General features: G+C 39.5%; 1 protein-coding gene across 1 annotated transcript in view; it reads left to right on the plus strand.

Moving 5' to 3' along the window:
* Window positions 1-3,502: 3,502 nt before the first annotated feature.
* tnfrsf21 (tumor necrosis factor receptor superfamily, member 21) overlaps window positions 3,503-15,315 on the plus strand; it is a 69,687-nt gene continuing 57,874 nt past the window's right edge. The window contains exon 1 of the mRNA XM_084737672.1: window positions 3,503-4,067. Coding sequence (XP_084593798.1) covers window positions 4,041-4,067 — 27 coding nt within the window. The 5' untranslated portion in view covers window positions 3,503-4,040. The remainder of the gene's footprint in view (window positions 4,068-15,315) is intronic.

The following is a 15,315-nucleotide window of genomic DNA, read 5'->3' on the forward strand; positions in this document are numbered from 1 at the left end:
AACTGGTACTTAATTGCTTTGTGTGTGCTGTCCATAGCCACGATCTGAGAGCTTGCCGATGCCTCACAGATGCCTGAAAGATATTAAGTGGGTTAAATATCTGGTTGTGTCAGGGCAACATGTTTTCATGTTTTCATCCCACATCAGTTTTGCAGATGCAGGGCTCTGCAGTAAAAGATAGTAATAATAGACCTTCGGGTAGACATTCAAAATAAAGTCACAAAAGCACTTCGGTGGATTTGGGAAAAGAACATGGTTCGGATTAAAATAAGTATGTTCCTTACTTAAGCTCACGCAATGTAAGTTTACATTATGCAACGTAATGTAACGTAATGTTGACGGTTGGTTTCACATGGGACATGAGCCCCAGGTTCATGGTTAAACGTCCATGCATTAAAGCATAATTCTAGAGGGGCACCTCTGGTAAGGATGCTTCTGGGATACCTGCGAGGGATGTGCGCGATTAATCGACTACATCAGTCATTCCCACAGACTGGGTCGGGACCCACAGATGAGTCACGGGAGGTTTCATTTGGGTCACCAACTAAATAAAAGACTATGGAAGAAATACATCAAATTCGAGATTTAAAATGTATATTTGTTTTACTGATGAGAGGAAAAAATGAGAGCCTGTTAATTCTGCCAAACACAATTATTTTGTCTAATTTGTGAAGCAGGCTAAAATGATCAAATGCCTCTTAATACACACAGTATTTTACTAAGCTGCTGTATTGACATGTTGGGAGAAAGAAAGGTCTGGTTGGGGATGGTGTTTCATTCCATCAACCCCATTTTCTGCACCAGATATATGCTTTAAGTGAAAACACTCACAAACACACTGTACAACATAGCAGCCCAGCACCAAATAGCAGACAGACAAAGTAAACAACCAGCTGATGAACATACTGTAGCATTTAGCTGCTAAAGAGAAAAATTATAGGATTTGTTGAGGCTTTAAACTGAGCTAAAGGCTGAGTGAAAGAGTGAATATTGGATTTGCATCCATCAGGTGGGCACAAACACAGCTTTAAATGAGTAACACATGTAATATGAAGTGACATGAAGTGACAAATACGTGAAGTTGATATTCTGCTTAAAAATGTCTTTTACGAAAACACTTTTTTGTCCAAAAGGTGTATTTTTTGATGCATTCAAGAACTTATAAAAAAGAGTGAATGAAGCAAGAACAAAACTTTTTTTGTATGTGTCTGAAACTATCAGATCTGTTCTTTCTTTTGATGTACTCCATGTAAACATATTCATAGAACTGAATATTTTGTGTATATTAAAAAATCAGTAGAATTGTCAAAAATGCTGGCGCTGGCTCGCAACTTAAAAAAAAAAAAAAAAATCACCTGTACGGAAAGAGTTAATGTTGCTGCGTCCGTGCTGGGTGTGTACAAAGGCTAACAGGTTAGCTATTCCAACAATAGGGTGATGATATGTCAATCTGACAGTCGAATCAAATCAACTATTAAAGTAGGTTAACTCAGATGACATGAGAGTAGATGACATGGCAGAAAGCAGTGCACTGCATGTGTGTTGCACACCCTCCCAGACATGATAATGACCTCCTTTCCCACAGCAAAAATAAAGGTTTTGCGGCCGTTTGTAAAGCTGAAATTTAGAGCACAGGATCAAAAAAGGCTGTTCAATTATTCATACGTTGAGCATTAGTAAGCACTTTCTAAAAACGGCAAAACACACAAAGAGTGCCTTCATGCTTTTATGGGGGCAAATGGAATGATAGTGTGGTATAATGGGATGGCTCCATAATGGAAATCAGACTGATGAGTCAGGGTTAGTCCTGTTCAGTGTCTGTGATAGAAGCCAGGCTGCATCACAGTTTAGTGTAGTGTGACGAGGAACATCTGAACTCAAAAAGCCATTATAGCAGAGTTAACTGCATTTAAAGTGGCAGTACAATCAAACCGGAATGGGTCTTTAATTACCGTGAAAGGACGGAACTGTAAAAATAAACTATTTGTTTCAACTTAAAAAAGCTAGTGTCAGGCTTCCTTAAAAATGTAATTTGACTGAATTGGTTTGAAAAGACAAGCTGAGGTAGTATTGTGATGAGTTAAATGATGCTGATTGGATGGTTTCAAATGAATAAACATTTCTAGTCAAATGAAGTTGATAGTAATTCAGTTGTACTTAAGAAAACAGGTCCAAAAAATACTATCTGTCATCATGGTCTGCAGTGTTGTCAGTTTTTTCATCATATGCACTGTAAAAAAAAAATGTTGAGAAAACTCAAAATTTCAAGGCAGTTTACTGCGACAGTTTTTTGAGTTTTGAGCCCAACTCAAACTCAGAGTTTGAAAAAAAAAAATCGCTAGTTTTAGAAACATTCCCCAAAAAGCTTAGAAAAAAAAATAGCGAGAAAACTTATTGAAGTGAAAGTGAATAATAACAGCTTCCGATTAGACCCTTTTTTTTCCTGAATACGTCCATTTCGGATTTCGGGAATTTGATGGGCATTTTTCATTCCAATTTTGGACATTTTTACAAAAAAAGGGGGAAAAAAAGGAAACTAGTAAGAAGACTCGCTATTTAAAAGAATCACAGGATGAGATATGTTTAAAAAAAAGTTTTGTAATATCACATTGGTGAAAACTATCGAAACTCCCGCACACTGTCTCGCTTTCTGCTGATTTTTTGATTAAATATCAAAGTTTTGGTTCAAATGATACTGATGAAGGTCGACATTTAATAAATATATCATCAGAAAGCGAGGCAGTGTGCAGGAGTTTCTCTAGTTTTAGTTGAATCTTCCACTGATGTACCTATCACACATTCAGGTGTGCAGAGATCTTTTTTTCAGTATTGTTGTATATCACATTAGTGAAAATGAGCTTCTGAAGAATAATGTTTTTTATTCAAGAAAAGAGAAAAAAGGAAAAAATAATGAGATGAATCACCAATGAAAAGACTCATAAGATGAATTCTTTTTTTGTTTTTTTTATATCACCTTAGAGGAAATTGGCTTCCTAAGAACAGTGTAATAAAGGAGAAACTAATTCGATTAATCAAAAGAATCATGAGGTGAGTTTAGTATTTTTATATCACATTTTTGGAAACAGGCTTCCAAGGACTAATGTAAAAAAAGAGAGAAACTAATTAGATGACTCACTAATGAAAAAAATCATGAGATGAGTTTAGTTTTTTATAACACATTGGTGGAAGTGGACTTCCTAAGAAAAATGTTTTTAAAAAAAGAAAGAACTAATTTGATGAATCACCAACAAAAAGAATCATGAGTTCAGCTTTTTTTTTTTAATCACATTGATGGAAAATGGCTTCCTGAGAATAATGTAATTAAGGCGAAAAGAATTAATGAAAAGAGTCATTCGAGTTTAATATTTTTAAAATCACATTTTCGGAATAATGAAAAAAACAAAAAGAACAACAACAACAACAAGGCAAACAAAGTAAATAAACAAACATATACTGTACTTTCCCAGCACAGCATTGCAAGGACGTGTCATTGTGTCATTCCGGACCCTAACCTGGGTTCACCTGCAGGACACATCCCCCCACCTTTCTCTGTCCAGACTGGGTTCAACACACGTGTGTGGCCTCTGAGGGGCTGCCATTGGCTGCGACGCGTCGCTAGCTCCCGCCCCTCCGCCTGTACGTCACCGCGGCGGTGTCCGCGGCGCTCTGCAGCGCTGAGGGAGAGCCGCACTGCACACTGACACAGCCTGGACGGGGCGAGGCGAGGCGAGGCGAGGCGGCGAACCCAGCGTGGCCCTCATCCATCATCGCGATGGGAATTAGTACAGCGTTCCTTCTGAAGCCAGCCCTGATCCCGTACTATCTGAAGCCGGTCCACCTGGAGACACGGACTATAAAACACTGCAGTTGAGAGTGTCGCTGCACCAAGAGCTTCTCCCCTCCAGTATTCAGCTGAGGAGGAGGAGGAGGAGGATGATGGTGATGATCAGAAACATCTAGAGATGAGAAGTGTCCCTCCAGCACGCAACTTGGACCAGGACGTCTCCTCCAGCCTCATCTGTCTTCACTAAACCAGGACGATGCCTGCCATGTGTGTATCCGCAGTGGTGAGTCCATCACATTTTATTGTTTGGGTTCTTTATTCTAAGGAGTCCTCCAGCAGGTTCTCCACTTAAAGGGACAGTGCCTGTTTTTTTTTTTCGTCCCAGACAGAACTTCAAGTCGAGTATCCCAAATAATCCCCAAGTTTGACTGTTAAATTAACTCCAGAAATGACACTTTTTTGTCTTTAGATTTAATATTTCTTCATTTTTTTCTTCTACTTGTGACACAAAAGAGTCTCCAGTGGAAGGATGGAGGAAGAAAGGACACTCTATTGTTTTGCAGTCTATTGTTTACCCTGTTCTGCACTCTAGAAATGTCAGTCAGATGTCTCTTGTCTGTTAACTGACAAAGATGTGGTTTGATTAAACAAAATAAATCACATACATTGGTTTATTTAGCCAAATTTCAAATGAAAATAGTGTAAAATGACATTTTATGGCAATCATAACTTAAGTGTCAAGGATGGAGGGATGTTTTTGTTTCTCTCGTTCACATGGTGGAGGTGTCCTTTTGTCATGCCAGCGAGGTGTTGAATATAGTTGCTTCACTCAGCAGCTGCTGGAGCTCAAGGTCTCATCATCTCATCATCCTCACTGAATCAGTTGAGGCTCCAGCAGCACAAAGACTTGGTCTTTGTTTCCTCTCAGAGCAGGAAGGCTGCTGTCGAGCTAAGGTGATGTCGAGTTTTTGAACAGAGTCAAGTCTGTGGGTTGTCATCCAGATCACTTTTAATGACTTATTTTCATGGAATTCAAAGCTTTGAGTTTGGTGTATTTTGGTATGAAGGCAAAATAATAAGTAAAGACATAATTAAAATGTTTCTTTTTGAGGGAATAACCTGATTCATCATCAAACAGTTGCTGCATCAATACAGCTGTTTTCAGGAGAATGTGTGTGCAAAAATCATAGCTATGTGGAAACTTTCAATAATAATAATAAAAAAACTTGATTGTTTAGGGCTACACATTCATTGTGACAAATTTCACAAAGGACTTGACTTTTTAATGAAATATTTAAAGGTACTAGGTGGGATTTTCCGAAAATTACATGCGGGCTGATAAGTAAATGGCAGTTAGCATCTTGTTGCTCAAGCTCATGCTCCGTAGTTGGAGCCATAGATGTCATATATTAATATATAAGCCAAGATGGGGCATTGTCAGCCTTGCCCCCATTTCCTCCCAGTGGCCACTTGTGGTATTGCAGTGAAAATTTCCCCTGTGGCCCAAAAAACATTTAAAGCCAACCCATAAAAAATCTGTAGAACTGTTGACAGGACACCTCAAACTGCATAGAAGCTCAAATTTTGATCGGTGGGGGTTTTTATTTGTAAAAGTTTCGTCAAGCTGAGAAAAGTGATTTAAATCCTGTGACTCACAATGTAAAGTTTAGGGGCCAAGCGGTAACTCAAAGGCGGAGCCAGTGGGAGAAACACTGCTGTGCATATTCACTGTGGTGTATATCCAGGAAGTAAACCTGGAAGCTAGAAAACTTTTTTTGGCTTATGGGCCAGACAAGCTATTCTCATGGAACTGAATGGACGCCATCTTTGTGTGCTGTATATAGTTCATTATGATATATCCATGGCGTGAGTTAGCATCCTTCGCAGTGGCCAAAACAGGGATGTGACATACACAAGACTGAATGACCAGCATCGTGTTGATACTTGAGATAAGTAAAGTTAGACTGGTGTTGTGGTGGGTGTTGGTCATTTGTTGACATTTGCAGACTCAGCCAGCGTTAGCTAGCATTGTACACTGTTGACGCTGTAGGGGAGCTGAAACGAAGGCACTTACTTTAAGCATAATTTAGAACTAAAATTGAACATGTATGCTATGCAAACCCCCAGTGTAGCATAAACTAAACTGTGTCCACTCTCTGCATGCTTTGGATTATATTTGCATCTTAACATAAAACCAGACCCAAAGGCTCCAAACAAAATATGGGCTTTCGGGTCAGGTTCAGTCGGTTTTGTTGCATAAAGCTTTGGGCTTTGGTCAGGGTCTGGTTTGTACAATAGAATTTATAAAGATCTTTTCTGTCTTTGACTCTGCGAAATGCCCTTACGTATGTGTTTTAACTAGATTCACGGTACCCAGTGGGAACAGGGAGAGAGACATGGTGTAGCCAGTGCATTGCATTAGGCTGCCAAGATAATGGTCTGTTATAAGGATGGAAACTGATACGATGTTATTGATACCAGTACCACGATCGATTTGTCTTGTTAGTCCGACTCTTTATTGATTCCCCTTTTGATTCCTGATCAATTTTCTGTGTGGAAAAACAGTCGGCCTACATAGGTTTTCAGCATCAATGCAACTGTTCGTGTTTATCTCTGAGTCTGAATAAAGTGTAAAAAAAAAGGAAAGGAAAAGGAAAAAAGGCTCTTCATCATGACTTTTTGCAAGTTTCCAGGAGTTAGGCGTCATTGTTTTGCAGTGTGTGACTGTCAGAAACACATGCCTGCATTGATAAAGGAATTGATAAGTTCAGAGGCATACGATTCCGATGAATCAGACAATTTGAAACCGGTTCTCAACTGAAACCAGTGCTCGATACCCATCCCTGGTCAGGTATTCGTAGATGAGATGAATGAAAAATATAGCTTCATGTCTAGGGTTGAGTTTGGTTCTCACATTTGGCAGACCAAGTCTCAGATTTAGGCCTTTCCTAAGTGTGACAGTAGGAGAAGCGCTAGTTGGTGGATGAATTCCAGTTAGAGTTTAGCCCACATTAATGTTATTAGCAGCACCTGTGCCTTTCCTGCTATGACAAGTCAAAATCTCTGCTGTGAATTAGGTCCGTTTGGACAATGAAGGCTACTGTACTTTCCGGCATGTCATTTTATATGTTGGAATAATCAACTTACAACTTTAGTCCCAACCATGTTGTTTCCCAGCTCACAAGTGTATCACAAGTGGCAAAGCTCCAAAAAGGACTTAAAGACAGATGGTGATACTTGTGGATCACCACTCTTAGAATTAAGCTACAGTATATCCCAAACACTTTCATAGACTTCAAAGGAAATGAAGGATTAAAGCTGTGTCTCCAAGCAGCCAGTTTCAAGAATAAGACATGAAAAAATAACTTCAGTGACAGCACTTGAAGCACTGCCTGTATTTACTCTGATTCATCTTGATACATTTCAAGTGACATAGAACCAACCATATTGCCACTAAAAACTAATGGGTAAGGTTGTTTGGATATGGTACGATACTATAAGATATGATTTGATCTGATCTGATTTGATACCGTATGGTACAATGCAATATGATACAATATGATTGTACATTACATTACAATACAATACGATACAGTCTGATATCATCCAGTATGATATCGTATGATATGATACAGTATAAAACAGTACGATACAATACAGTATGATCTGAAATGATACAATATGATCCAGTACAGTATAATACAATATGATATTATATGATGGAATCAATTATGATACAGTATGTTATAATACAGTACGGTACAGTACAGTATGGTATGATACAATACAATACAGTACAATATGATACGATATGAAATGGTGTGGTATGGTACAGTAGGGTTCAGTGTGGTAGGGTAGGATAGGGTACGGTACGGTATGGTACGGTATGGTACAGTACGATATGATATGATACAAGATAATACAACTTTATGATACCAGTATCAGAAATGCCTCCAATACGTCTTAAAATCCTGGAGCAGGTATTGGTGAGTACTTGTGTCTATGCACAGTCTGATATCATGTAATTTATTAACCCCGAAACAGGACATTCCTGGGAAGTTGCAGGATCCCATTACCCAAATTTTTTTTAACCTGATGCAGGCCATCAACATTCACAGCAATCATATCACATCCATGAAGTTGAACTTGCATGAAACAGTAACTTCAATGACATCACTTAAAGCATTATCTGTATTTACCCTTACTTAACTATCTGGTTGATACATTTCATGTGATTAAAACCACTTGTATTTCCACTAAACAGTAATTTGTAAGGTGGTTCCGATAAGATCCAATATGGAACGGTACGGTGTGGTATAGTACAGTACAGAATGGTATGGTGGGGTAGGGTACTGTGCGATACAATATGATACGATACGATACGATACGATACGATACAGTACAGTACAGTACGATACAGCATTATGATACCAGTATCGAAAATGCATCCAGTACATCCTAAAATGCCAGTTTGGGTATCTACTGGTGAATAGAGGATATTCTTGGGAAGTAGCAATACGATATGATATGATACGACACAATATCGAATATGCCAAATAATATTGAAAATGCTGAGGTCCTAGTTTTTTTTAACCTTGAGGCAGGCCCTACAACACTGACAGCAATTATATCACATCTACACAGGATTAGTGGTATACAGCATGTTAAATAATAATAATAATAATGATAATGATAATAATATATTTATATTTTTCAATGCATTGGTGATGGAATCTGTACTCCGTATCAGCCGATTTGCAAAGTTAAGTTGAAAGAAAGGAAAAAATAGTATAAGAACATCTCTACCCATAATTTCTAGTTACAGTTTTTTTAAGAAATGTTTAATATCCCATGTAAATGGGCTTCTATTTTGTTATACAAATCTGGGCCTCACATTGATCACACCTATCACTTTACAAATCGCAAGTAAAAAACACTTATCTCCAAAATGTCAATTTTTTCATGAACTTGGAAAAACAGCCATGTTTCAGCTTTGTGGCAATGCATTTTCAAATGAATTTGTGGCTTTAGTAAATGGTTTGTTTGGCTTAAGAAACAGGAGAATCTCAACTCAAACAGGAACTCTCCCTCCTTCAGTTTTATTGAACAATTTAGAGATAACATTTTTCACAGGACAAAGATGAAATGCAGAACAAAGAGAATCTGTCCAAACTGTGAAAACAAAGACCACAGAGACCAATGTTTGCAATTTTCACAAAGGATGAGCTCAGTTCTTCCCAGTTCTCCCTGCCTCGGTCATTATCAGCGAACTCAAACATCTACACAACTAATAATCGCTGGCTATTGTCAGTGATAAATTCAGCGCGACTGGATCCAAACAGAGTCTCTCTCTGTGAGCTGGAATGAGCTGCGACTCAGGATGGCATGAGGACACACAGCAACAGGTGCCGCTGTGCGCGTGAGTCCTCGTGTGCGTGCGTGCGGAGGGGGCAGTGCATGTGGGAGTGCACGTGTGGGTTTTTGTGCCAGTGTTAGTGCGCCTGTGCGTGTGTGTGTGTGTCTTTGTGGTGGTCCCCACTTTAATTGGATAGTAATTACAGCTTAATGACTGCCACACACACACAAACACAAACATCCCACCCACATCCAAATGTATGTATGCACACACCTTGTTATGTAACACACATGGTCCAACACACACAAAGGCACAGACACATGCACACACCAGCCTAAACAGTAGCTTGATTGTTTTTTGTCATCGCCCACTGTGTTCAGTTAATTAAGTCATTCCTGGAAAACCTGCAAAATGAATAGAAAAAATCATTATTTTGAGACATATGAAGCTCCTCTTGGACCTCAGTCCACTTCCTGCTCTGTGGAACAGTTTGTTGCTGCTGAATGTGAATCAAAATTCAGGTCACACAATGAGACTTGAGTTCAGTTTGTGCGGCGGGTTTCTGCAGTGCCTTGCAGACAGACAGCTCTTCCTTGATGTTGACAGGCTGTGTGTGGTGGCACGCAGCCACGTGCCTGTTGCTTATTTTAGGATGTTGTGAAGAAATGTAAAGATATTCTAAGGTGCCTCTCTCTGTTGTCCATATCAAGTTTCGGGTGACTGGGTTCTTTTGCTCTTTGTTTGGTAGTCATGGAGCTTAGATACTATATGCTACAGGCCCGAATTTTAGGCAGTCGTTAAAAATGCTGTTATAGTATTTTAAAAGGCAGATGCTATCAGCACCCAGGTGTAGCCAACATTCCTGTTTGGCTACAATCTGTTTACACCCACATGACAGATACAAACCAGGATATTTTCTTAAACCTTAGTGCCTAAAATTATCCAAATAGCTTTGGTGCCTAAACCCAACCAGTGTGGCTTCAGTGCCTAAACCTGGACAAGTACTTTTGGTGCCTAAACCCAACCAAGCATATCAGAACCCAAACCCAACCAATGTGGTTTTGGTGCCTAAACCTGGGCTAGTACTTTTGGAGCCTGAATCTAACCAAGTAGGTTTGGCGCCTAAATCTAATCAGGTAATTTTGGTGTCTAAACCCAACCAGAATTTCGGTACCTAAACCCAACCAATGTGATTTTGGTGCCTAAACCTGGGAAAGCACATTTACATTCTGAACCTGACTAAATAGGCTTGGTGCCGAAACCTAATCAAGTAGTTTTGGTGGTTAAACCTAAACAAGCAGGTTTTGGTGCCTGAACCTAACCAAATAGATTTGGTACCTAAATATAACAAAGTAGTTTTGGTGCCCAAACCTGATGAAGTAGTTTTTGTGCCTAAATTTAAGCTAGTAGGTTTGGTGCCCAGATGCAACCAAGTAGTTTTGGTACTTAAACCTAATCAAGTAGTTTTAGTGCCTGAACTCAACAAGGTAGTTTTGGTGCTTACAATAGGTTACCTCCACACAAACCTAGAACACATTTTCCTCTTAAAAATATGGACCAGGAAATGCTTTTTCTTTTTTTTTGCTGATTGCAAAATGTGATTTAATGGGATTTTCAGCCTGAAAGAAAAGAACTTATTGAGTCAGGCTGACAGGTGTCTCAGTTCGTCACATTCAGTTGTAGTGGCAGCCAGTTGTTCATCCCACCTCAGCTCTAACCAGGCCCCAATCAACATTTGCTGAAATTTGAAAATTGTGGTTTAAGTAATCGAAAAAGATAGTGGACAGCATTAAAATTTAAATTCAGGATCCATAACTTAGCTCAAGAACCCTACATGTGATGACACAGATGTTTTTGTGGAACAGTTTCACAGTCATGATGAGACACTGACTGCTTACTGTAATTCTACCAAGCTATGGCATCAATAATGCATCGACATTAAAAAGGTTCTGGGCAACACATGCACACAACACAAGAAGGAGAGACAGCTTGTTAGTGCAAATTATATCTGTAATTAAGAGTGACCACACCTATGAAAACTCCCTCATTTCAGTAATATACTGTCTGTACATTTCTTGGAACATCATACAAGTCCAACCTGTTCTCATCCCCAATAGTCAAATACTGGAATCTCAAACCGATGTGCAATGTACCCATTACCGTCTGTACAAGAGATTTTAGAACACATGGTTAACATTGTGAAGTGGTTGCAGTTTGGTAAGGTTTAGGTAACAAAACCTGCAATGCACATAACGTTATATAACTTGAAGATTTGGAAAACCGTGACTTCTATTTTCACACAGGACACAAACCCTGGCCTCCTACGGGAAAGCCCTGTATTTGTTTGACCCATCCATCCACCACATCTCCTCCATACGTGGACTTTCTATTTATACTCAGGCTTGGGGAGTAACAAATTACATATAACTGGATTACGTAATTAGGTTAAAGAAAGCTAACTGTATTCAATTACAGTTACAGAAAAAAGAGACATAATCAGATTACCGACACATTTGGTGAAAATGGGGATATTAGTGGGATAACAACTTCAAAACACATTTTAAGATAAAGAACAATATTCTGTCATGCACAGTGTGCGCGTCTCACAACACCATTCTTGTCTGGAGTGAAATATAGTTAATGTTACATTTACCAATTCATTATCATGGCCTCTAGTGAAAAAATGCTTCACTGGTGAAAAAAATTCCATTATTTTGTCTTTAAATAAGAAATGAAGAACATCACAGTACAGTGACCATTCTGCCTCATCATTGAAGAGCTCAACATCTAATTTAAAGAAACATTCACCAATAAGACCAACCGCTAATGTTAGCTACTTGCACCAACTGCTAATGTTAGGTACACACACCAACCACTAAATTGAGCTACTTAGACCAACTGTTAGCATTAGCTACACAGACCAACCGATAAAGTTAGCTACTTACACCATCTGCTAACATTAAGTGCACAGACCAGCAGTTAAAATCAGCTACTTAGACCATCTGCTAAAGTTACCTACTAAGACCAACCACTTATGATACAAAAATCCAGTTAGCTAGCTAAGTCATGAATATCTGCTACTGCTAATGCGCATAATTTCAGCTGTTAATCTTAATGCACACAACAAAGGAGGGAATATCTGGACAAACAATCAAAAAACCTACAACAAACATGAAACATTATAGAAGGCTAAACAATTTCACCATATTTGATGCTGATGTAGTCCAAAAGTAACAGAAAGTAATCAGGTTACATTAGCTTAATATTGTAATAGTTGAATGAGGTTCCTATTACAGTAATCAGTAACTTATCAGAGTACATTTGGAGGCTATGTCATGGGTTTACATTGCAGTGTCTTGAAAGCCCAGTGTGTCTCATACAAATGATAGGGGTCCTTGTGGGTCTGCATGAGATACAGAGGTGCGTGACATGACATCTATCTGATGACCTGGGAATGAGAAGGAGCTGACCAGTCAAAACACACGCTGTCTGATGCGTGCAGCCCTGGCAGCCCATCACATGCCTAACATGTGCAGACGACTGACAGTTTATGCTCATGCAGACAAACAGGGAAGTGAAAAGAGGTTCAGGTTTAGCCGCCTGTCACCTAAAAAAAGATCTGACCTATCAGTTGTACTGTTATTCCGATGCCTATGGGCGAACTGTGTCCTGGGCGTGTCTCTGTGTCTCTGGACGGCCTGCAGCCGCTGGTGGAGGTAGAATTACAGGGTGTTCTGCTCAGCCTGTCAACCAGCACGCAGGAAGTCGAAAAGTCGGGGGGTTGAGGTGTTTGTTTCCTTGAGTGACTGTGTGTGTGTTTGTGTGTGTGTGTGTTATGGGTGGGTGTGCTCAACAGGAACCTGCTCTGCAGTGGTGCAGTGGTGCCACTCTGGTGCCTATATGATGTAAACAAGAGCTGCCTGACCGGCGACTCCACCCTCAGATCTCTCGCTGCACCCTGTGTTCTGTCCTTTACTCTGTCAGTGAGTCACAGAGGCATCAACCGAAAAGTCCCCTGTGATGCCCTCCGCATTTTCCACTAAGAGATTAAACCCCAGGATACAGCAAAAAGCCTGGGGATTGGGTCGCACCAGCTACTCATAAATAGATCCTTAAATTACAGATTATGGTGTTGGTATGTACCATTTACAATGTAGGGACTGTTTTATTAATCATTCATGCATAAGTCAGGTAGTTGTGTTCATTTATAACTTTACTGTCCAACCAATCTAACAAATGATGCATATTTGACATAGTGGAGGAGAGGTCAGATTTGATCAGTTTTAAGTCATTTCTCCATCTGATTGCTTTAAAGGCAGCTATGTTTTAAACTCACAAGTCAGTCTCTAAACACTTTGCTCACAAGAGACTGTGGACAACCTCCCAGCTTTCATAGCTAAAACTGAGTGGGCACAGAACTCAATTGTTTAGCCAATCATATTGGGGCAGCGACATTTTGTGCAGTCTACTGAACAGAACCGGAGGAGAACATCATCTCCGGTAAGGCATGTCCTTGGAAAAATGTAAGGGGCCTAGTAGATTAAGGCCAATGACCACTGAGCCCTCTACCATCCATAAACACAACTAAATTTCGGACATGTGGTACCAAGATGAAAACCCTTTTAGACCAAGCAACAGTACCATCGACCATTGTCATGTATCACCATAGACATTGTTACATGCCAATTTCATAGATATCGCCCAACCTAGAGAGTAGGTTTGTTAGCAGCCACTCTTCTACCATCTACCTTGTATTTAGAAATCCACAGACGATCAGTAGGCAGTAAGATCTCTGATTGTCTTGTATTGTGAAGGTGGTATATCGTTTGGGGCTAATAAATAATGATATTGGATTAGTGCATAGATTTGCACACTCAACTGATATCTGGTCTAGCATTTTAGGCTGTATCAGAGGCATTTCCAGTACTGGTATCAAATTAAGACAACCCTAATTACATCAGGTAAATTTGGGTTTAATTACAATGAACAACTCACTTGGCTACTTACAAGTCCGAAACTTGGATATGACATGAATGCAGCATTAGTCCTCAGCATTAAATGGGATGATTTATTTTTGTTGGCCAACCCAGAAGTTAGCATCAGTCTGGTTCCATCCACAAAAAGTTAATGGATTTTTTTTCCATTGGATTTTGGATTAGTGCTTGAAATAAGCTCTGTGATGAACAAAAGCTTATGACACTTGGACATTTTGTTCAGCAAGATAATCCTTACAAATGAACACCACTTGACTTGACATGACTAAGTGACTAATGTTCAGCATTATGATGTTTGTGTCCACAGCAACCACTGTTGTCTCATTTAGCCACTTGTCAGCAACTGCCTTTTGAAGACCTTCAGAATTCATGAGTTGGGTATTTATTGATGTATTTTATGTTGTAGAAGAAAACATGAAAATCTCATAAGCTTGTGTTAACCTTAGACCTTATTTCAGGCACTCAATAGGTTAAGCTCTGGATCCAATATTTCCTATGTTTGCTAAACTCCACATCCCCAGCTAGTAGTCTCCAAACCCAAGATAACCTTGTTGACGTCATCTTGACATCATCAGAGTTATTTTCTGAGACTTAAAGGTCATGTAAAGTAACAATAAATGTGTTCTGAGTTTGTCACACCACAGAAACATGTTATTAACCACCCAGCGAAATTTGAATGATTAAAGAAAATCTCTAAGTATATAAAATTAGGTACCAAATCAGAAAAAACTGATCAGTTTTCTCTGCTCTGAAACTCTGGGGCCATGTCCACTCCACTGTCTCAATGTCAAATACCACAATGACCTGAAAACAACCTGAAACACAGACGCTTTATAGGACATGTCCAGACATGTTTGAGCCACCAGAGGACTGTGACAGGATGTTTTTTATTCTTCTGTGTCAGGTTTTTGGAACTGAAGTGAGCTGAAGTGAATTGTTAGGCTGATTTGGACCAAGACAGTCAATGGAGGTATATTCGTAACTGACCGTTGAGGAGGGTGAGCAGTATCGTTGGTGTGTTGGTTCATGGTGCTTATATAGTGTTGAGGGTCATGGTTCTGGCGCGTCACCGAGCCATGTTTCAGGTCTGCCAAAAACATCCTGGACACAGAAATCGTGAACAACAGTTCAATGGTAACTCCACATAGTTCTCAGTCTTTTCTTAGTGTTTTAGAAGAAAA

Source organism: Lutjanus erythropterus, chromosome 15, assembly GCF_056507025.1.
Source record: "Lutjanus erythropterus isolate fLutEry1 chromosome 15, fLutEry1.hap2, whole genome shotgun sequence".
Lineage (NCBI taxonomy): Eukaryota > Metazoa > Chordata > Actinopteri > Lutjaniformes > Lutjanidae > Lutjanus > Lutjanus erythropterus.